Source organism: Rhodamnia argentea, chromosome 8 (assembly GCF_020921035.1).
Source record: "Rhodamnia argentea isolate NSW1041297 chromosome 8, ASM2092103v1, whole genome shotgun sequence".
Taxonomy (NCBI): domain Eukaryota; kingdom Viridiplantae; phylum Streptophyta; class Magnoliopsida; order Myrtales; family Myrtaceae; genus Rhodamnia; species Rhodamnia argentea.
This window is the reverse complement of record NC_063157.1, coordinates 27,098,839-27,122,558: the sequence shown is the minus strand read 5'-3', so window position 1 is coordinate 27,122,558 and position 23,720 is coordinate 27,098,839. Positions and strand designations below refer to the sequence as shown.

Here is a 23,720-nt window from a genome sequence, read left to right as displayed (position 1 = left end):
AAATGTTTTCCTTTTCATTTTAATGTTATAGCCAAAGACCGGAAAATTTGATCATTTTACAAGAAAATGACTTATGGAAAATGTTCTCCACAAATGCCATGCCATATTATCCGTGAAACAAACGGAACCTTAAATCGGCACGATATAATCGTAATATGAAGACACCAATTTGCCAGCTCTAATCATAATGCTGTGCAATGAAAGAAGTGTTAACGGCATATATCAGAGATGTACGTAGCTTCTTCTAACATGTTCAGTCTAAACAGGCGTTCGATTTCGGTCTAACATGTTCAGTCTAAAATGTATATTTTACAAAAGGTATCCTAAAATAGTTGACATACACATTGCGTCTACAATAAGCAATGAACACTAAACCCACCAAAACTGAAGATGGCCAAGCTGAATTCGACTAGAACAAGATATAAGTTTCAAAACTCATTCATTTACCCATCAGGAGTCACTAGAGCAGAGCTATAAACTTAACTTCCCTCGACCGCCGCAAATTATGCAAGAACGAGAGGAAGAGCACTTTGTACAGTAACTCCACTTCTTGGGAAGCCTGTCATCAACAGTCAAATTGTCAATCTATCGCACCGTGTGACCGAGAAGAGTACTATAGGAAGTTTCCCACGAGAATTACGCTGCAGTATATCGGGTGGCCATGTTCTTTGCAGTCAATCTTGCCTTCTCGGCACTTTGTTCTGACAGTCTCTTAAGCACAAAGCCTTCACCTTTGCACTCGGAGCATATACCAGAACCTCCACAGTCTTCACAAGTTTTCATAGGGATCTGCATTCTTCAGGTGAAGATGGTATAAGAAACAGAACTTCATCATGCAGAATAAGCCGATGATAAATCTTTTACAAGCGGTTTGGCCAATTGCAGTTAGGCATGGTTATGTCCTAGAAAGTACTCTGTGGTTTGTTGTTTGATAACTGAGACTCGTGAGAAACAATGTAGACTGTGAGTGAAAAGAAAAATTTCCAAAGAAAATTCACCCACTTGGCATCTGACAGAATTTCATGAAGCCAAGTGGTAAATTTGGTTTAGTATTATCTCTGAAGAACTTCTGTATGAAAGCAGAATTTTCTGTTTCTCAGCCTAAACTTTGATAGAATTGATCTTCCAATTTGACAAGATCTTAGGCAAAGGGAAAAAAGATGTCCATAAAGAACTAATTAGAGACAATCATCCACATGGTTGAATTATAAGCACTCTCCAAATCATGGTTTAGCTGAAATTTTTTCCCACAGTAAGCTACAATGCAGAAATCTCCTCTCCTCAATCTACTTCAGTATTGCATAGGACAGAATTAAACTATGGAGAAATCAAACGAAAGTGCCACAAGCGAGATATCTTTCGACAGCATAATCTACCATATAAGAAAAGTGTCTCTCTGTGCTAGCCATACTTAGTACTACTTTAAAAACATCAAACCTCATTCAAATGACTGACAGCATATGGCGAAAAAAATTGGGCATCGTGGAAACAGGGAAAATCCATTGTAGGATGGAATTAAGCAGGGGGGAGGTAATAGAAACAAGAAAGTACAAATATTTCACAAACTAGAATTCTAAGATCGCCGGTTAGGTTCGTCCAACCAAAAAAGACACGGGTTATGATTTTGAGAGATCCCGCCATCTGAACCTATGTAGCTGTTCCTCGATAAAATCTACAAAAAAATTAACCCTTTGATAAATCAATTGCTTAAAAAGGTGTACTTGATTGCACCTCAGTCTCTTCGGAAGCTTTGGTTCTCTTTATAAGAAGCGTGGCGGCAGCACCCACTGCAGTGGCAGCAACTGCTATGGAAATGGCTGTTTCTGGTAGTGCAGAAGAAATCGGTCTATTTCTTCGTTGAATGTCTTGAACTTTTACACGAGCAGGGAAACAAGAGGGAACTGTAAGGGCATCGTGAACTTTACACCCGGACTCCCTAATTGCTTCAAAAATATCAAAAACAAACATCAGCTTCAAGAGCCACAGCAATATATAGTGTGTCATCACGCTTCCTATATGGTGTCAAAACTAAAATTGTTCAGTTGGTTAGTTGTTTCTCATGGTAATTGGTATTGGCAATAGGTTACATCTATTAAATTACTTTAAATGTTTAAACCTTGAGGTGATGTGCCAAGGCAAGAGCATCTTGATGCAACTCTTGGTCACAAAAGCAAAATAAATGCACCAGAACAGTTCCCATTTGAGGTAGACCATAAGTCGGGACAAAAATTTTGAGGGCATCATTTGGATATCTAACATACAGGCGCAATAACAGTGGGCAATAACATGGATGCGCGATATAGCTGTCTAAATTCTTGGTATCCATCCTGCCTTCCAGCGCAGAGAGAGCGAAAAAAAAAACAACTCAAGTTCAATCACAGTATCTTGGCTCAAAAATCTGTCTAGTTTCTTTTTCTCTTTCCACATTGACCGTGTTACTTCAGGTGAGGAAATTTTTCTAACAACGACTTCCAGTTTGATGCCAGTTAATTCTATGTAAAAAACCGGTATTGATAGAACGCTAGCCCAGATTACCAGAAATTAAATCATAATAGGAAAAGCCAAATAATGTAAGGTAATGGTCATCAAAAAAAAAAAAAAATAATGTAAGGTAAGGCAAAAAAATTGGCAGCAAAATCAAACTCCGATGGCTGCCTACAACTTGCCTCGAAACTAAAAATTGTAATTTTCAACTCTCTCGCATCTTTCTTCAAGAAATAAGACCACTATACCAGTTAGAAGACAATCTATCTCATAGAGAGAATTGCGCAAAACTTCTGCCTTAATTTCGAGCTATCTAAGCATTAGAATCTAAAAATATGCACATTTATTTTATTCCAAGCAGAGGCCATCGATCGCTGGTCATTATACGGATTAGGATGACAATATTGCGGGTATGTAGAAACCAATGCAAGCCATCGCTTTCACCTTATGCTACTCCTGAACCATCACCAAATGTGAAAGAATACTACAATGAGCGCCGTCAATCCATGACATCAGAGTTGCTACATCCTCAAAACCATTAAAGCATGACCCCTTCCCCATTCTCAGAAGTTCAATCTCTAAACTACTGCCCTGCGGGCAGTTGGGACACTCAACACTGATACAGGAAACAAGTAACCACCGTTCGTGTGTACTACGTGACCACCTCATTGAAGCGTCGCAATGTCAACAGAGACGAGAATGTCCCCGGAGTGCCCTCATGCTCCCTCAACAGCCACAACACCATCAAAAAGTTTGGTTTCGCTCATCAGAAACAAGTGGCCATCTTTCTAATCATCAATCAAGAGGACCATCCAAATGGCCATGAAAGATCAACAGTGAAAGTGGGTAAGGTGGTTTCACCAAATTTTCAAGAGACCCACTTCGCCAAAACCCACAATGGCACAAATGAAAAACAACCCAACGCCCATCAAATCTTGATTGCCCAATTAAGGCCTCATCGAATCGCTGCCTCTCTTATCAATCTCACACCCCCAACCGAATCAAAATCAATGCGTCTCTCATCGCCCCCAAGATCCAGTAGGTTAAGCTTTTAAACAGGATCACATCCTTGGCACCTAAAGAGAGAAAGAATTGCGACATAAACGACTCTTACCAACTGCAATTACTACGTCAAGCAAATGGCGATCGAAGGTCAGTGCACATTAAAGGTACGAAATTGAAACTGCAATTTATTAGAGCAAGAGGATTGGAGTAATGGGTGATCTTACTCTTGTTGAAGAAAGCGGGAGAGCAGTTGCCGACCACAGCGAGCTCCATTTTGAGCAAAACACAGGACAGGAAGTTCGAAACGGTAGGCAAGAGTTAACGTAGCCTCCCTTATCTTCGGCCACGGCTAACGAAATCGGAGATGATTCCGTTCTTGCCCCCGGTAGTTTGCTTATTTTCGAAAGAGCCATCGACCATAGAAGGAAATCCCAACAATGAATTCCAACCCTCATATTTTATGATTAAAATTTTTGGAAGATGATACTTTTCATTCGTGTATTTTCACGTTTTTTTTTTCCGTGTACATTTAATTCACGTCATACCACGATATTGTCCGACCATCACAGCAGCTAGATTTAGCCGAATTCAGTATCGGAGGGACTTGATTAAAAACTTTGCTAGAATAGAATGGCTTGATTAGACCGACCCTAATTTGATAATATAGGGACTTAATTAGAAAGAACATAAAAGTGGACGGATAAATAAATTAAGATTATTCCTAAATTTAATAAGAGGCTCATATGGAATAAATGTGAATCATAGTCACCTGGAAAAAACTCATAATGCAAATAGTAAATTTTAACTTTAATACGTTATACATGATTCTTTAATTATTAGACATACGCCAAGATTAAATTTTTAAAAGTTTCCTGTCTTTTTTGATAAACTGAGTTCTTCCGATTTAGTAAAATTTATTTGTATCATTTAAGTTTACGTTGCGTTCCTCTAATGTTTCTTTTTTACGATTAAAATAATTCGTGGCGATTTTTGGTCATCGAAATTTCACTCATGTGTTTTCACAAAATTGACCATTATAAAATCTTTTCAACCACCTCAACGATTGTCGGCTTAGAATTGGATGAATGGACTCAATTGAAAAAATCGAAAGGAGCAGGACTGAATCGGCCAAAGCGCAATAAACTTAGGATTTTTCTGAACAATTTTCCGTGACTTAGGGCCGTGACTTTCCGGGGCTCATCTCGCAAGGACGGAAGCGTCGGCGCGGCTCTTAAATGTGTTCGCCACGTGGCGGGGACATGAGAGCTCCAGCTTGGCAGGACGAGGTGGCAATTAAGGTTGACATCACTTGAAACCCCCCTTCGGCTCACGGTAACATGTCGCTGAGGTTGGACGGAGGGTTGAAAAGAAAAAGCAGCGTCCCATGAAATTGGTGGTTGAGCCGAACCGGACAGATAGCTTTCCTTTATTCTTCTTGGAGGCCTGAAATTATTTTTTTTTTTTCCCTTGCATTTATGCCGAATTTAATGATTTTTAATAGAGAGAGAGATACAGAGAGGGAAATTTTAAATGGGGTGGAGGAAAATTTGGCAGCAACGATGCTCGTGCCAACAGCAACATATTAAAAACTTAGGTGTAGTATAATCATCCTAATTTATTATTCTCTATATTTTTTTTTCTTTTATTTTGCAGGAGACATGCTTGTTCATTTTGCAAATTAATGAGAAGTTGTTGTTTTTGTCCCGTTTCATTTTTTTATTTTTATTTCCGTTGCCATACTTAATTAATTGTAGTTTCCGAGCTGTTTATTACAAATAATTTCGTTAAGTAAGACGACATTTTGGTGATTCTCGATTAAAAACAAGGGTGATAATCTAGGTGGGTATGTTTAACACAATTCCTGAGCACCCGATAACACTTGGACATCTAACAAACTTAATACATTATTTTCATTTCGGTGAGCGGTCATATCTTAATTTTTATAAAACGAGTTTATTGGGAGAAGCTGGCCCGGGCATGCCCAACACGCCGCTTCTAAAAGATTAACATTACCTGAAGTTGTTATCCCACGTCGCTTGACAACGGGTTTTATATGTTTTTTTAAATTCATATGGTCTCCCTTTACCTATCAGTTTAAGCTTTTGGGTTTGATTTTTTAACATGATATCAAAAACTAAGGAATTTTCCGTCCAACAAATTTAATATCCTCGGGAATATATAAATATCCATGTCCAAAGATCATTAGTGAGTGTCATTAAAGATGGAAGCTGCAACAATCTGACTTCAGTGAAATGACGAGAAGTCACGAGCATCTCCCCATCTTCTTCAGTCCTCCCCAAAAAAATGGTGAAAAGAAGAAGATGGAGAAGCAAGAACACCCACCTCACCAACTCATTCACTCATGGCCTCTCTCTCTCTCTCTCTATGAGCTGGGTTCTCCATCTCTCCGCACTTTTCATCACCTCCTCACGAGCCCATTTATGACACCCCCTCCTTCCTTTTGCCCCTCTCTTTTACCATATATATACATCAACTTCGAACGCACACAAGCCCATGTCATAAGCATACCCCCCTCTCATCTCTCACCAAGCTTTCAGAGGAATCATTCGTTCGAGAGATTTCTCATCGAAGAATGTCTGCTTCATCGGTCGTTCTCGTCCTCCTTTTGTTGGCTTCGGTGGACCTCACCTCGGCGGCGCGAGGAGGGGCAATGCTATCCAGCGTCCCGAGCACAATGATCCCCCTACTCCCAGACTCAAAAGAGCATGTGACAATGAGGCGCCCGTTCCACCGCAAGGGGGGGCCCGTCTTCGGGGGGAAGCAGCTGAGGAACTGCATGCCAAAGGGGTTCGGGCACTCGTCCGCTCCGAGCCGGTACGTGAACTACGAGCCTCTCGGGTCGTCACGGTGTTCCACGCCTAGCCCGACCAGGCCTTGATTCCAATCAGTCTTTGGATGGATAACCATCGTTCGCACGTGGGAGGCGAAAAAGAAAGAGAATAGTAGAAGTACATATGTGTTGTCCGAACTATCTTCAACTTAGTGCCCGAGACGAGAGCCATGTTTGGATTGTATAGGCTCTCTGTGTTGGACCATGTTTTTGGTTTCCGCTGGCGATGACAATGTACTCAAATTTTGTTTGCTGTTTCGCCGGTGACACTTGAAAGTCTCCAATGTCTATGTAAGACGCTTTGTTTTAGTAAAAAGATATGGACGCTTTGTTTAGTAAAAGATATTGCTTAGATCCACCGAGGCTTTTCTTTTCTTTTAATTTGCGAGACGGATTCATTATCATCTGCAGTGTGAGACTACGCTAAAAAAAGGGTTTTTCTACTAATGATGTAATGAGGCTACGCTTCTCTTTTCGATCCAAAAAAAAAACTTATAATGTGATGCTCAGACCAAAATAAAACTTACAAGGTAATGTTCCCGACTAAAAAGAAAAAAAAACCTTTATGATATAATGTTCGAAACAGTTCGATGGACGGACCGTTCTCAAATGGAAAGCGGACGTAGAATTAACGAAAAATCAGTGCATGTGTGTCGGGCTCGTGTGCGGCAGAGAGGAAATGTGTGCTCGACTCGGCCAACAGCTGGGAAGTGCATTTATAATGTGATCACAGGGGAGGAGCGTCATGCAATTCATGCAATGCGGTCGGGTCGTAAATGCCTCGGCCTCTCCTGCTTCACCTGACAGCAACCCAAAGAGGGAGGGGAGGAGCATCAATAACTGTGTTCACCACTTTGTCCACCGGCAGCGGCTGGACCACAAAAATCTACCAGACAGCTTGAATAGAGTAACCGTGCATCTTGCTGGTCACGATATGCTATAGCTCTGTCATATACGATGACAGCAGTAAAAACAAACATTTAAAACCAGCACAAACTGCCGTCACCCAAATTGCGGGGAACACACGGTTACTCTGACGCCCAACGCAACTTACTCTTCAAATTTAACCAGAGTTCGCTGTACGAGATACTCGCCCGCATCGACACCAAAGAACACGGATGTAGGTTACAGCCACCTCTAGTGGCCACGAGATTGGACAGGGCTTTACACACTCTACAGCGCAAGTAAGAAAAACCGAAATCATAATTATCTGATTTAGTAGTAGTAATAGTACAAACTCATACTCCAGTGTCGAACTCGACAGAATTGACATAACGATTCATCCAACAAAAAATCTAAGAGTAGGTCTTGCCCTGCTATAGTAGTAAATCACTAGCGGTGAGGGACCAGCAGACAAAAAAAATATCATGTGGAGGTCACCTGTAGGCTTGAAATAATAACCAAGCCTCACGGTATCCCTCATCTTGCCCTAATGGCTTGCATGGCAACTGCGATGGCGGGTCCATGCTTTTAAGCCTCGAGCACTGATATCAATAGTGTCACAAAACCCTGTTTTGCAATTTATTACTACTAGAGGGTGATCATCATCATCATCTTCGTCCTACAATAGAGTTCAGTCCGATAAGCCAGCCTTACTCCTCAGATGCATCTTGAAGTCCATAATATCACCCTCCCATCGAGTCACTGCTTGATTTTCGCACACCCAAATCTCATGAGCCACCTGGTTTATGAGCCTGAAATCGTGACTCACCAGCACCAAGCCCCCGTCCCACTCATTCAATGCCTCAGCAAGAGAGTCGATTGTTTCGATGTCCAGATGGTTAGTCGGTTCATCCAGCAAAAGCATGTGAGGCTGCCTAAATGCCAACCATGCAAAGATCACTCGGCTTCTTTGACCATCGGACAAGTTCTTCATGGCCATCACCTGGGCCTTGCCGGTCAGACCAAACTTGCCAATTGACGCCCTCATCTTCTCCTCCTCATTCCCAGGGTACTCTTTGATCATGAACTGGAGTGCCGACAACTCCATGTCGAGTTTCTCAGTCAGGTGTTGGTGGAACTGTGCAATCCTTAAATGATTATGTCGCCGGACCATGCCATCTAGAGGTACCAAGTCCCCTGTCATTAGCTTCAGCAACGTGCTCTTTCCTGCTCCATTGGGTCCCACCAGAGCAACTCTAGAGTCCAAGTCAACCCCAAAATCAAGATTCTTATAGAGTAGATTATCAGGTGTATAACCAAAGGTTACTTCTACAAACTGGAGCACTGGTGGGGGAAGCTTCCCAACATCAACAAAGCGGAAAACCAGGACCTTGTCCCTCGCAACCTTTTCAGTAAGCCCACCACGCTCCATCTTGGCTAGAGTCTTTTCTTTGCTCTGGGCCTGACGGGCCAATTTTGCAGACCCATGCCCAAAGCGGGCAATGTATTCCTTCATGGAAGCAATCTGCTCCTGTTCCCACTTGTACTGTTTCATCTGATTTTCTTCCAGTTCCGAACGGGTCTGAACATACTGATCATAATTGCCACTATAGATCTTCAATTTCTTATTTTGCATGTGAATGATGTTCGTACAAACACCGTTCAGAAAATCCTGTGAATGAGATACGACAACAAGGATCCTCTCAAAATTCTTCAATGTCTCCTCAAGCCAGACACAAGCCTCCAGATCTGCACAGGGATCGTAATCAACAGATTAGTTACTGAAAGGATGAACATCAGAAAAAATTGCACATTGGGAGATAATACCTTAAAATAGCCAATAGACAATAATCTAACTACATCAAAGGTCTAGCTCTAGCAATGTAGGGCTTGTTTGCTTAGAATTAAGTTTAAGTAAAAAATTACTTTTTTTGCTTTGAAAACATTATTCCCATTTCATCAGATTATGGCTAAAATATATTGAATTTACATGTCATCATTTGCATATTGTAAGAATGTTATGTTTTTAGGATTAAAAGAAAATGTTGCATCTATCACAAAAACTTAGATATCTGTCCAAACATGCCTATATTGTATATTGGTGAGCGGAGATATTATCTTTAATTTTGTCTGCTCTTGTCAACTAGACCAAACTATACACATTCATCGTCTTAACCCATAGGAATATGCTGGGAAGGCCACTGATATAGCCACTGATCCTGAGAAAAGGAGTAGAACAACTAGCACCAACAATGACTAAACCAAATTCTCAAAAGCCACAAAAATCAAAAAGCTGCAAACGCAATGGGTTAACTATAAGCTGATTTAACTTACCAAGGTGGTTCGTTGGTTCATCAAGCAACAGTATAGTAGGATTCATAAAGAGAGCTCGTGCTAATGCAATCCTCATTCTCCAGCCACCAGAGAAATCTCGAGTCTTCTTCGCCTGCATCTTCTTATCAAAGCCAAGACCAAACAATATCTCAGCAGCACGTTTCTCTGCAGTCGCTGCATCCATAGCTTCCAAGCGCTCATAAATACGATCCAGAGCTTCTCCACCACCATCATCCTGAAGAAAAAGATATAAAAGAACAGGGAAAATATGTCATTAATTACCAAGCAACAGCGGGACAAAATAATAACACCATGTGGCCAGCTCTACTTTACAGTCTCTAGAGTTCCTTCCTTCAGTAGGAAATAAGTATGGCAAAGCTAATACAAATTACGGAGCAATCGTTGGAACTCATTAAAACTAGGACAGATGCTGCAAGACGCACCTGTGCTGCCAAGGCTTCAGCTTCTTTTTCTAATTGCAATCTCTCCTCATCACAGCTAATGACGGCCTCGAGTGAAGACATGTCTGAAGCTTCAATTTCTCTAGTTAAATGAAATATATCCATGTGGTCTGGTATTGGAAGCTCTCTGCAACCAACTGCAGCTAGGAGTGTGGATTTCCCACATCCATTTAATCCAAGCAAGCCGTATCGCCTACAAATTGAAAATGGTAATTACATAAGCTATTAACTTCCAAAGACATCTTGCTTGATTTACATACTCACACATGTAATATCCCACACACCTGCCATAGTTAAGCTCCAGCTCAGAATCAACAATAAGATCATGTCCATGAAATGTAAGTGAGAGAGACTCTATCTGCAGCAAGCAAGGATCTCAAGTCAGGACTATTCAATGACAGATATAGTGACCCAAAATAAAACAATCCCTCATATGATGGAACAACGTAAATATCTCAATCATACTCAAACAGACAAGATGTTGACCAAGATCCATTTATTCAGAAAAACACCCTCCAGAAAGAGCAACACAATACTGGTTGAAAGTAAGAATTGAGATACCCGGGACATCCAGTGAGATGTCAAACGGCAGGGCATGTTGTTTGGCACATGAGGCAGGGCAGGAGTAAATCCAGACCCGCAATCCCAGTTCTAATGTGCTTACGTAGTGTACAGTTAGCTACCCTCCTAGGCTTAGCACATTTGCTAATATACTGGCTCTGAGATGCTAGGATACAAGGACATGCTCGAAATGACACTGACAAATAATAGTGTTGCTAAAGAAAACATATTTCACCTCTTTCACTCGACACGACCAGATTGACCACACAGAGCTTCCTCATTTAGATCAAGTAGCAATATTTCTATACAATTTAACTAACGAAAGCGCCTCTAGGTCATTTTATGAAGTATAGTAAGGTTCCTCCTCAAGCGCAACTTTTTCGTTCATCCATTCAATGAAAGTCCCCTCAACCCATTAATTTCAACGATAATTTCCGGACTGAAATAGCCATATCCTGTCTTAAAATTCTTAAATGTTACATAACAATAAAAGGTTATCTACAAGAATTTAGACCAGTATCAAATCATCGACAGCAACCAAACAGGCCGTCAAACACCAACCGCCCACTCCAATCAGCGAAATTCACTAAAAACACCACATCTATCAATGAACATGTACAAAGTTCGGCCGTAGACAAACTCCGAATCTTCAAATCTGACCGCTAATTCATAACAAAACCCACAGATTGAAATCGTATCATCCCGTCCACCAAGTAAACCATGGAAGAGCGCACTTACACGAATATCCCTGGAGAGAGGATGCGAGCAGAGCACTCCGGTACAAGTCCGATCCGAAATAACCATATTCCCGACGCCATCGGCCAACTTATCGGCTCCATTCTGCGTCTCGGCAGCAGCAGACGCTGCCGCCGCCGCCGCCTTTGACGATGCCCCCGCAGCCGCAGCTTTTCCTCCTCTCTTGGCCGCAGCCGCCGCCTTCTTCTGAGCAGCCTTCTTCTTGCTCGCGTCGGACACCATCTTTCAACAGCACCCCCAAAAAAAAAAAGCAAACCCTAGACAAGAACCAAACAAACGACTAAACCACCTGCCGAATCCAGAAGCGCATCGATCAGCGCCAAGAGCATTCGCGAGCCGAAGGTAATCGAGAGTTACCTGGGCGTGGAACGGGAGCCGATCTAGGTTTGGAGCTCGGTGGTGCTTCGTCGATGTCCGAAGTCCGCAAATCGAAGTTCTCGCTAGATCGAGCACGAGCACCGTCGCTGCTGAGGTTTCGGGAATGTAGGGGAGATCGCGAGGTATTTATAGGGGACGACGAGTGGCGTGTGAAATCGTCCGACTCACACGAGGGTTAAGGGGAATTTCGGACGCCACGTGTCGAGAGGAATACGAACGATGATGGCTCTGCAACCTGTTAAGGGCACTTTGGACTTTTCGCATGCCCCTCGCCTTTAGAATATTCGATGCCCGAAGTATGCCATACGTTGTGGTTTGAATAGTCTTGCTTTTTTACCTAATCAAAATATCCCTACCAGCGCTTTTTTGACCTTATTGAAAAATCAGAACTCTCAAAATTTTCGCAAAAATATAAATATTAGCGTGTAAAAGATAGCACGAAAAAAATAATAATAATAGAGTGCTTTGAGTTCACCTTATGATATGAAAAGATAATACTGCTTAGTTTTAAACGTCCGAATGTATGACGTAAAATTCAATACGATTAGGGTAATTTAGATATTAATTTAACCATTCATTTTTCTGTCTAACTGCGGCTACAGGTGTGCCTTGCTTCTTTGTCCTCTTTTAGATATTTTACACCGAATGGGATGGTAATAGGTTATATGTGAAATTACTCACCTGCCCTTACAGAGGACGGCACAAACTGCAAATGAGCGGAATCCCTACTATTGTACATAAGCCCAACAACTAGACCACTAAGTCGGATTTGAGCAGCTCGTGCACCGAAATCGGTAACATTTGACTTGCGCGACTCGTAACGCATAGGAATGTTTTCCATATGTTGCGATACATTCGTTGCGCTATCAAATGAATACATACATTTATATATATACATACCTGAATATCCATCGTGCTTCGGTAAATTCGAGCTCGGCCATGCCGAATCGAAGTTCAAAGTGATGCCAATCGAGACAAACATGGCGGCCACTGTTTTGCGTATCAATGCAGATCTTGAAAATGATCGTGATCATACTTCCATTATCGTCTTTGAACTTTTGGTATCCGGCTGCATGAAGTTCATGACACGCCCTGCAAGACCTTGCAAATCTCTTAAGCTCGGTCCTTAAGTCTTCTCTCGCGAGTTAGCTAGCAATTTGCTCGCAGCTGGCGAGATTCGTGTCGTGACCTTGACTCCAAAGGCGGGCTCTCATCATGTACAACATTATTTTCAGCCCCATTTAAAAGGTATAAATTCAATGTCAACTCCTTGGTGAGTAGCTTATGCCCATTGGATTTGAATCCAATTTTTTTCCTTTCATCAAAGTAACATTTTATTCATTTTCGTAGAAACACAGTAGAGAAACAACATAGTCCAAATGCAAACCAAGAAAAATACAAACAACTTTAAATACAAAGCAAATTTCATATAACAAGATGAATCATCATAACAATATTCGGGGTCACGCTCAAAGATCGGATATGTGACATTTCGGACCAAACAAGGCAACTAATCATCGAATCCAATTTTCAATAGCGAGCACAGACTAAGATCTCCATTTGTTATCACAACTTTACATTTCAATGTTGCGCGCCTAGGTTCGAACCCGATTTAATGTTTTAATTCTTGCGAGGAATAGTCATGCATCCAATGTTCCCAAGGAGTGCAAGGAGAAGACCCGGCAAAGGCCCATGTCACTTCGTTTGCGACTTCAAGCAAGAAGACCAAACTAGGTAAGCTCGTCCCGGCACAGCTCTCAAAATCAGCTCACCTCAGGCCCAATTAACTCGGCCCAAGGTCTTGAGGCCCATCAAGACCATTGGCTCAAAACCTTCAGGCTGATGAGCCTTTTCTTGTGGATTTCTAAGAAGCGATGGTCAAAAGTTAGGAGTTGCGTCATAAATTATTTGAGTTAATGATGACATGCTAAGACTTATGTATCTACAATCTACATATATTATAATAATTTTCTAGAATGCATAGGGCGTTGGATTGACAGCATGTAGCGCGTGGCATTCGAAAGTCGAGAATGGGGGTATGGGTAAGCTTGGTTCCAAGTGATTTTCGAGGGAGAACTGGTTTAAAGGTTTGTATGGTAATACTCCAGAAACGCGTATGGTAAAAAAATTTTGAGAAACAAAAACACTTTTGGAGCAAAAATGAGAAACAAAAAAAAACTTGTTTCTAAATTTTGGAACACTTTTTAGAAGCAACTTGAGGGCGAGTTTGTGCAAGTCACTATCGCTCACCATCGTTGGCGAGGAGCCGAAGCGGCCGCCACCGGTCGCCCACCGTCGCCGCCGGTCGCCGGCCACTGGTTATAGATCATTCCTTTTGGTAAAAAAATATGTTTTTTTGTACTTGCCAAACGCGTTTCTGTTTCCCGAAAATCATAGCCGGGAACAGAAACACAAAAAAATATTTTTGTTCCAAATATGTTCTCAAGAATAGAAACGTTTCCATACAGACCCTAATTGTTTATTCGAGGATCGAAAATAGCATCAAATCGACAGGATTCATGTTAGGATTCGGGTATTCCCGCGTCATACACATACTCACATCATCGAAAGGCACAAAATCCACGTCCATATTTGCGAGTCACATCCATACAAATTTACGTCGATCCGCTCAAACCGTCGTATTTTCAAACGGGTTTTTAACTTTCTGCGATTATGCATGAAAAGAAAATTCAAATCTCCTCACCACACTCATCTTTTTGAACATTCCACTCACAAAACAATTGAAGTTGGCAACCTCTCTAGATACCCAAAGTAAAAAAACAAAAAGCAATAAAAAAAAGTTTAGAAAAAGAGAGGAAAAAGGAGAGAAAAAGTCCTTCCCAACAAAAAAAAAAAAAGGGAGAGAAAAAGCCATCTACTTTAGTTTCATTTTAGGCCTATGACACATGGGGGATGTGCTCATGCAATCATCACGTCTAGTGTGAAAAATTTCCACAAAGAACCCTTCGTTCATCACATGGATGGGAATCTGAACCCAAATTTACTTTATTTCCCTTTGATTTCTTCCCCCCTTAAAGCTCCCCCCTAATGTTCACAAAGGCATCCATTCATCCGTGCACGCACGCTGACTTTTAGGCCTTAAATTTTGTATCGATCGAATCTCGAAATATCCCCGGCCATTACATGAATGTTGTGCGCATATTAAACGGAATCGAAACCATCGGAATCGATGGTGGGTTTACTTGAATTTCACGTGTATTTCATCGGATTTGACGGTCCAGATTCAACTCGATGCATACGTATATCAAGCGCATCGAATGATCTCCCGATCGACGACGGAATCGGCAACCGAGTCTGCGGATTTGGTAGGCATTAATGGCTGACTTCATGAGGTTTGTTTGAGCTGGTTTGGCAGACAGAAAACGCCTGGATGTGCTTGAATTCAGTTGATTCCACATAAGGATTAAGAATCTCATCCCTTTTTTTTTTTTTTGGGTCAATTTCCCATAATTGAACCCACGTGGAATATTCGAAATTCCTGACGCCGCCGTGCAATTTGCTTCTCCAATTGATACAACGTTGAACTTTTGCCCTTTTCCTCGGTGTTTTTTTTTTTTTTTTTTTGTTCCTCATTCTCTTTTATTCATTTATTTGTGAAATTAAGAATTGATTGGCCTTTCCTCTTCCCAACCCCTCAAACACTTTATGTAAAGTTCTGAAAAGACGGAGGAAGCGTTGCGGGCCCCACGCTGTACTCATGCTTGGCATGTCGTGGGCATTACATGCACATGCATGTCTACCGCATTCACATGCATGGCAACCATCTCAAACACATCGCTAATAGTATTAAATGAAAATTAGAGCACATATTGCTAGAGTAAATACAATAATACTACAATTTTCACGGTGTCGCTCAATTAACTATGTTAATATTGACGGGGTATGCTATAATTAGTAGTAAAAGTGCATCACAAGCGTCAAAATTTGCGTATGACACTCGGGTTAGTGTTAAAAAAAATTTTGTCGGCTCACTTTAAGTGCCAAATCGAAAAAAAAAATGATTATTAAGTGTCAACAACAAGAAATTCCAATCAAACAAATTATCTGACATTTATTATTATATTTTTAATATTACGTGTTAATTTTTTTTCCCAAAAATCAGTTCATGTGGAGTCAAAGTGGCAAATTTTTAAAAAATCAATCGTTGTGGAATTTTTTTTATAAAAAATTCAATCCAAGTGAACAATTTTACTTAAAAATAATCAAAATTATGGCTTAGTTTTTATTTTTGATTTTTTTAAACTTTTAACCTTTTTATTGCTGATTCGATTCTTTGGCCAACCACGTAGGCTTAAGCTTAAGTTATTAATTAAAAAAAATGACATGCAAGATTTTTTATCAAGCGAGTTGACACTTAACTAATCGTTTTAAAAAAAAATTGGTTCTTAAGAGATCCGAAAAAAGTTTTTGGCACTAAAGTAAGCGCCATACACAAAATTTGGCGCTTTCGATATCCTTTTGTCTATAATTACCATAGCAATATGGATGCGGCGCTCCACAATTCATGCACCTTATTTTTTTTTCTTGAAATATTAAGGCACCCTCCATTTTACCGTTATCCTTTTTCGAGAAATTATTCGTATTCTTACAGTTTTTAATATTTTTTTCTAATCTCTGGAAAAAATATCTCTCTCTCTCTTTTTTTTTTCTCATTTTGTATTAGCATGGGGTTAATAGGGCTTGCACGATTTAGGTATAAGCAATTCTCTTTAGGGGAATTTAGTTTTTATTCCAGAACCCACGGGAGAAGTCTAGATTACAGAACTTGAGATCTTCTCTCAATAAAGTCTAAACGATAATGAAAGGCGGCGAGATTTTGAGTCAACAATGTCGGGTTTCCTTTTGGTCAAAGGACAAGCATGATCACACGTTTGATCTTCCGGGTACTCAATGCTTCTTGCCACTAGAGTTTGGCAAGCATGACCACGACGGTCGATGTTGACTTCAAAATTCTCAGGTTATATATATTTAATCATTGCTGACGTGGCATCCATGATTAATCGCGACATATAATTTTGTGGGGGGGGAACATTTAACAGCGTGATTGCGTTTGGCAGCCACTTTATCAAAAAGCTTTTGGTCAAATGCTAAGGCGTGTGACGAAATTTTGTTTGGGGAGTGTTGAGACGATGCATTGCGGTTCCCAAGTCGTCTCAAGTCCTTTAGCCCGAGTAAGATCCGGAGGAGATTTGGGTTTTACCATTTCCGGAATGATAATACGTTTTTTCTTCCTTTCGATTTTATACCCTTCCTAAAGCTTATGCCCTCACCGATTTTTCAGCCCCCGCGACATCGCCGGCGGCCCATCGCTGAGGTCGCGCAACTTCTGGGTGGCCCTTGCTGGGGTCGTGCAACCCTCACTTCGGATCGTGTGGCCTGAGCATTTCCAAACACCGTCCAATCAAGTACTTCTCAATGTACTTTTAAATTACAATCGATCGAAGCATTATTTACATTTCGAAAAACTTATTTAACCCAAAATCGATTGTATTTTCTCAAAAAGAAAGTCTCCAAAATCCAATTAAATGCAACCAATGCATGGATTTTTTTTTTTTTTTTTTGCCGTTTGGATAATAATGGTTGGAAGAGGAAGGTGCCTGAACTTTCCACACCCGCTTGGCCACTGACATTGCACGGCTTTGCTTAGAATAAAACCAAAAAAAAACAAACAAAGATAAAAAGAGAAAGAAGATGGGACATGAACAAATTGGAAGCATATGAGATGATTGAGGGAGAGAGCTCGTTTGCCGCCTCAATAATTGGCAATGTCCCACCTTCCTCAACACCCCCTGAAAGTCAGGTCCATGTACACACTTAGCTTCAATCTTCACACTCGTCGACCCACGACAAGCGATTTCACCGCGATTGGTTTGGGAAAAGGGGCAAAAAAAAAAAAAAAAACACGATTTTCCGATGGGTAAGATAAGACTAACGCCTTCTCGATACCAATCGATTACCATCATGAAGATAACCATGTTCGATTCGCTTTGAATATGTATTGAGATTTATTCCATGTCGATTTTGAAAAGGGCTAGCGATCGGTTTATAAATATGGGGAAAAATTTCGCACTTTGAACTAGCTTTTAAGGGTGAGAAAAGCTCGAGCAGAGCCCAATTTATCAACAAGCCTGAATTTACCAGTCACTCGAATAGAGTTGTTGCTGCTTCGACCTAAGCCCAATAGCAGTCACTAAGAGGAGTTGTTGCTGTTCCGACCTAAACACAGGTGTGAGAGGAATGGCTTGATGGACACTTTATAAGCGTGAGGGAAAATCTCGCCATTTAGACTAATTTTTGAGAGTGAGAGAAGTTCACGATCATCTAATGATATGGGAAGCCGTGCGCGTGATTTGTGCACGGACAGGCGCTGTCGCATCCAAATCGAGCGACCCGACATACGACTCTTTGGTAAATGGACTTGATCGAGACGGGTCACGGAGAAGAGAAGGTGTGCAGCTTCCGGCGAAGGAGCGATGGAGGTTTTGCTTAAAGAGAGGATTAGTAGCTGTCCGTGGCGTCGAACTCTACCAAAACTGCTTTAGCAAAAAGCAGCATGGAAAGAAATCGAAGCGCACACGCACGCACCGCGAATGCGACAAAAGATTCGTGCAAGCTCGATCGAACTCCGTTGTCCGCTAGTTTTAGTCGAGGACACACGTGTAGTGTCATCCGAATTCCTTACAATGATTTCAAGATCCACATAGAAAAAGAGAGAGATCGAGGATGCCGACGTTTGTTTAGTGGGGCATATCAATTGGCGAAGGTGACTTTAGCTTGTTATTATCCACAAGTGAGGAGGAAGTGATGTTTTGCAGGGGGCTACGTTCTCGTTGCTAGAAATATGTTTCGAATTTGAGACCCGTTTTTAGCACGATCGTGTGGAATTGCCGATCCCGAATGTGACATCAATGAAGGAAAGTCCGGAATTGGACTTTGCGGACTTTTGAAGCCGATCAGATTCTAAGCAAGGTGGTCCGAGCCGAAGTGTTTTTGGAGTCCGTCACGGATATCTCGCGTTTACGTCCCGTTAGGTTTGGGGCGTTTGTTACCGCGCCGTATACATGTATATATGCAGCGTTCAAGCCCTGGTTGCGCACTTATGTAATCAGTCTCCTTTTGTAAAATGCAAACGTTCGATAGAGAAAATGATGAGAAGAATTCCCATTCTTCAAAGCGATAAATGCTACCAGTGGAGATTGATATATCTAAAGGGTGGCAAAAACATTAGATGAGTGGAATAATCAAGGTGCACGGATGCCGGTCTGGACACCACCCGATCGAAAAGTAAAATGCTGAGCGTGTTTAATTGACTTGAATATTTGTGTATTTATCGTTTGATTTATAGTGAAATTAATCAAGTGTGTTGGAAATATATTGCTTATCTATAGTGGAATATTATACTACTCTTTTCATAACATAGTGCTAACGAACCACGTATATACCATGTCCAATTTATTTATTTTAGGGTTAATACCACGAAATACCTTAATTAAGTTTCTTTTGAAATAATTAGTTACCTCTAGGACCGCGAAATCGTCCGTCGACATGGAAATAGTCCCCGAGCTCGTATAAGCTCTTTATGGATAGAGGAGCTCATGGCATTCTCACACGAAAAATCCCAAACCAATATATACATGTGACAAGCGAAAGATAAAAATCTCAAACCGTCACCTGCCAATTATCATGTATCATCAAACTCAACAATCTAAAAGTAAAAATTAACGAAAACTAATGAAGCGTAATTTTATTATATATATATTAGTTTAGAATTTTTGGTGATAAAAAAATCAATTTAAAGTAAATTTATTATAAACGTACCGATTTGAAATTTTTCATAACTGCTTATTTTATTTTGTTTGTCCTTATCTTTTGTTGTTTATTTCCGCAAGATGAGAATCTCCCAGATCATGTGCCAATTTCGATTTTGGATTCATTAAAGTATGTCGCCTTAGTGCCAGCTGGATTTGGCGAGTGGTGTCCACATTCTGTCCTGCCTTAAACTTTAAAGAGACAGGTGTTCCCCGTCTTTTTGTACGGTCTTCCTCCAAAGTTTAAATGCTTGTGAGGAAAAAAGCAGCTCAACTATGCAACTCAATTGATGGACAAAAAGAAAAAAAAATCCCATGAAAGAACCAATTTTATTTTTAATCTAAAACAGATACCCCAAAAAAGCACCCATTAAATTCGACCAAAAAAAATTCTGACAAAAAAAAAATCCGACCAAAAAAAATGTCTGGCTCCAAAAATAAAGATAATCGTATAAAAAGTCCTAAATTTTTTGTGTGACGACCAATTCATTCCTAAACTATTTACCTTGATCAATCTAATCCTAAATTTTTTGACAGTTTATCAATATAGTCCTTTCGATAAAATTTGATCGAAAATCGTTAACTTGCATGTCAGCTATCCTAAATGGCATGGCCAATGAGTAATTTTTTCATTTTCTAACTTTTTAATTTGTTTCATTTTCTTTTCTTTCCTTTTTCTTTTTTCCTTATTTCCTTCATTAGGCGAAGTGAAATAAGGGGAAAAAAAAAGACCACTTCAACAAATTCTAGCCAATATCGATCGAAAAGACTACATGACAAATTATAAAAAAAAAAATTTTAAGCCCCATTTGTTTCGCTTTGGCAAATAATTTGAAAAATAATTTTCTAGTAACGATAACACTAAATCACCTACAAAAATAAATGAACAAAAAATATATCCATCATTTACAAAAATATTGTAAATATAAATTATAATCAATAATACAAATATATTTATCAAGTAATTATTTCAAACTATAAAAATAATTATTTTTAAAAAAATATTTGTCTTCCTGTCACAAGGCTGCATATAGCAGTTGCCTTGCCTCCTTCATTCAGGCCGAAACCGGGAATAAAAACCAAAATAAATGAACAAAAAAAAAAGCAAAAAAGTACCAAAAACTAAGGAAGAAAAACCAATATTTCAATATTCCATAACCATAGTCCAAATCAAACTTAATTGACAGAACTAATCTTGAAAGTCAACCCTTACCCATAAACTGCCCCATCCCCCCAACCAAAAACATCTTCCCCATCTTAAATTTTTTTTCCCTCCTCTCTCTAATGTTCTCCTCATATATACAGTTATTTCCAAATACCTGCTTCCAAACATATCACCATGTATAATCAGAGCTCTACTGTCGTCATAAATTCACGCCATCACATGATGCGGCACGCGTTCGGGTTCTCGTCGCTGAACATCTGAGGCGCGTGCAACGGGTTTCCGGGGTTTCCGTACATGAACCCGTAATTGTACATGTATCCCGGCGGGTTTACGGGGTTTGCGTACATGGACCCGTAATTGTACATGTATCCCGGCGGGACTCGATTGTGCTCCATTATGTTCCCTCCGAAATACTCCCCGGCTCCGCCATAGCTCTCCTCCGCCCCATCATGATCGCCGCCATAGCCGGCGGCAGCGTCATCTCCTCCTTCCTTACCACCGTTCCCTCCGCCTTTCTTGTTCTTCTTTCCTCCGCCCCCGCCCCCTTCCTCTTTGTCCTTCTTCGGCTGGACGACTTCGACCGGCCTCTTTATCTTCTCCTTCAAGCTCTCCACGAGGGCCTTCGCGTCCACCGCGCCCGTCACCATGACCAAATCCTTGTCCTTGTCGAAATCAATGCTTTGCACTCCTGCGATCAAATCCAAAACCGTTAACTTAGCGATTTGCCAATGTCGTCAAATCTCACCGACCGCGAGAAAAAAAAAAAAAACAAACGTTAAATTTAACCGTGAAAACGTTACTGCCACGTTAAGGTAAATATAAGACGAGATTAAAATAATCGAACCTACCTTTGGCTTTCGAGACAATTTTGTAAATCTTGTCAATGCACCCCGAGCAGTGCAAGTCCAGCTTCAGAACCACCGTGGTCACCGGAGGCTGAAATTGTATTCAGTTACTAATTATTAGCAAGGAATTAAAAATCCAATAAATGCAATTTAAATATATATATTGTCAAGAAGCTAACCTTAGATTCGCAATAAATAACAAATTCAGATTCCGACCTAACGAGAAACCAACCACCAATTCATGTATCGGCGGCGCGAACGTGCAGAATCTTTCCAATACAAATAGAATTCGAGGTCGATGTGGTCCGAAAAGACGCGATAATCATAATTTGGCGACAAAATCACCCGGCGTGCAAATAATTCAACAAAATCAAGAATTCCGCCGTTCGCGACATTCATTCAACGTGCCACCTGATCGCATGATTCTTCGCCCTAATGGAGATGACCTAACTTTCTTTCACAAAAATGAGGAAAATATTTACTAAAATTATAGTCTTTAAGACATAAAGATAAAACGTTATTAATAAGAAATAAAAATTAGAAACTATTTTTTCATTTTTTTTTTTGAATTTTCCTGGGTTTTTCTTGAAATGGACTCGAGTGAAGAGAGAGCATAAGGAGACGAACGAAATGAAAACGAAGGTCACATGCGGAATGCGGAATCCCAAGAACAAACGAGACATTAATACAGAGAGAAGACAAAATGGTCCTGGAAACATGTATGGAGAAGATACCTCTTTGGGTTTCTTGTCTTCAGGCTTTTTATCTTTGGCCTTCTTGTTGTTGTCTGAAGATGCCGGTGACGATTTGTTGTCTCCGTCCTTCTCCTTCTTGGGCAGCTGGGGCGAGACCAGGTCCACCTTCTTCTTCGTCTTCTCCTGCAGCTCCTCTCGAAGCTCCAATGGGTCCAACATCTCCCCTCTGACCGTCAGCTTGTTCGCCTCCCAATCCGCCTTCGCCTTCTCCACTCCTTCACACACCCAACACAAGGCACAGGTCGCAATCAAGATTTCTCAGCTTACTTGCCCTCAAAATCTCGGAATCTGTGAGCTCGATATAGGAGAAAACAAAAAGCAGAGCGAAAAACAGTCGACGCAGAGTGCAGAGAAAGAAAAAAACAGAGCAGGGAGCCATCGTTGGCATTGGGGATTTGGAAAAAGTCGCAATAGGTGAAGAATGAAGCGAGACCCACTATTCAGAGCACCTGTTCAGACTCCTAAAACAGAACGAAAGAATGGAATGACGAAAAGTCAAAAGGGGGAAGAGCTACAAATCAAAAATCAGGACGTTGAAATCGCAAATGGAAAACAGAGTCTCGTCGCGCGGCTTTACACAAAATCATCTAGGTCAGAGAGAGAGAGAGAGAGCGAGAGCGTAGACGATGTTCAATAGTTACCGTCAATGCTCTTGGCGAGTTTGACGATCTTGTCGGCGCAACCCTCGCAGTGCATGTCCATCTTCAGGACCGCCGTAACGCCATTCTCGCCATCCTTCTTCTTGTTCTCGCCATCTCCTTTGCTCTTCGCCTCCACCTTCGCGTCGCCTCCTCCTTTGCCGCCCTTCTTCTGCAACAGCCGAGAAAATGAGAGAAACCCAAAACTCGAGAGACGAGAAGAAGGCAAAAAAGGTGTGAACTTGGGGGGCCTATGAGGACGAGGACGAGGAAGAGGACGAGTCGACTCACTTTGCCCATTCGGTGAGATTTGGGTTCGCCTGCGTTGAGTGGATGAGCGAGACTCGGAAGAATCGGGGGATCGAGGGAGAGGAAGAACCGGTGGAGTGAGGGCGGGGGATTTATAGCGAGTGCGAGCGAGCATTTTGGTTTGTAAAGCGCTTGTAAAGCGGCGATGGCGTTTGAATGGATGGGCATGGCCATGCTTCTGCCATGCATCATGGTGGGACGATGGTCATGACAAGATGGATCGCTGAAGATTAATTTGTTATGTTGTGTACTTTTCCTTCTTTTTTTACCTTTAAAAAAGAATTCTAAAAATCATTCTCAGTTTTTAACCCATGCCACTTTTCATCCTCTATTTTATAGACTATTTCTTTGCATGAAAAAAAAAAAAATCATATCGGACGCCAAATTGCACCTCACGTTAATTGACATTTTCGATTTATGTACAAACCACGTTTTGATTTGAGAGGTCCAAGTTGAAGATATTGATC

The 23,720-nt window shown here is 41.0% G+C and overlaps 3 protein-coding genes across 8 annotated transcripts; all 3 read right to left on the bottom strand.

The window, feature by feature from the left end:
* Positions 1–285: 285 nt before the first annotated feature.
* On the bottom strand, positions 286–3,833 carry LOC115738313. Of its 5 annotated transcripts, none has more exons than XM_048284529.1 (4): positions 3,714–3,833; positions 1,732–1,871; positions 641–789; positions 286–559 (listed from the first exon to the last, which is right to left on the bottom strand). In XM_048284529.1, the coding sequence occupies exons 1-4, from the start codon at positions 3,760–3,762 to the stop codon at positions 472–474; spliced, it is 426 nt and encodes a 141-aa protein (XP_048140486.1). In that variant the 5' UTR covers positions 3,763–3,833; the 3' UTR covers positions 286–471. The 5 variants fall into 5 exon arrangements, with proteins under 5 accessions (XP_048140486.1, XP_030526779.1, XP_048140485.1 ...); XM_030670919.2 differs by having other exon boundaries at positions 1,732–1,943; positions 3,714–3,789; XM_048284528.1 differs by having other exon boundaries at positions 1,732–1,901; positions 3,714–3,778.
* Positions 3,834–7,529: 3,696 nt separating this feature from the next.
* Positions 7,530–11,841, bottom strand: LOC115738238 (ABC transporter F family member 1). Its single transcript, XM_030670810.2, has 6 exons — positions 11,692–11,841; positions 11,317–11,591; positions 10,302–10,375; positions 10,000–10,210; positions 9,557–9,791; positions 7,530–8,971 (listed from the first exon to the last, which is right to left on the bottom strand). Exons 2-6 carry the CDS (start codon positions 11,554–11,556, stop codon positions 7,914–7,916), a joined length of 1,818 nt encoding a protein of 605 aa, XP_030526670.1. The 5' UTR covers positions 11,557–11,591; positions 11,692–11,841; the 3' UTR covers positions 7,530–7,913.
* Positions 11,842–20,814: 8,973 nt separating this feature from the next.
* Positions 20,815–23,367, bottom strand: LOC115738281 (heavy metal-associated isoprenylated plant protein 3-like). Of its 2 annotated transcripts, none has more exons than XM_048284371.1 (6): positions 23,236–23,367; positions 22,948–23,116; positions 22,286–22,521; positions 21,555–21,642; positions 21,060–21,394; positions 20,815–21,024 (listed from the first exon to the last, which is right to left on the bottom strand). In XM_048284371.1, the coding sequence occupies exons 1-6, from the start codon at positions 23,242–23,244 to the stop codon at positions 20,914–20,916; spliced, it is 948 nt and encodes a 315-aa protein (XP_048140328.1). In that variant the 5' UTR covers positions 23,245–23,367; the 3' UTR covers positions 20,815–20,913. The 2 variants fall into 2 exon arrangements, with proteins under 2 accessions (XP_048140328.1, XP_030526728.1); XM_030670868.2 differs by having other exon boundaries at positions 20,815–21,020; positions 21,072–21,394.
* Between the last annotated feature and the right edge of the window lie 353 nt (positions 23,368–23,720).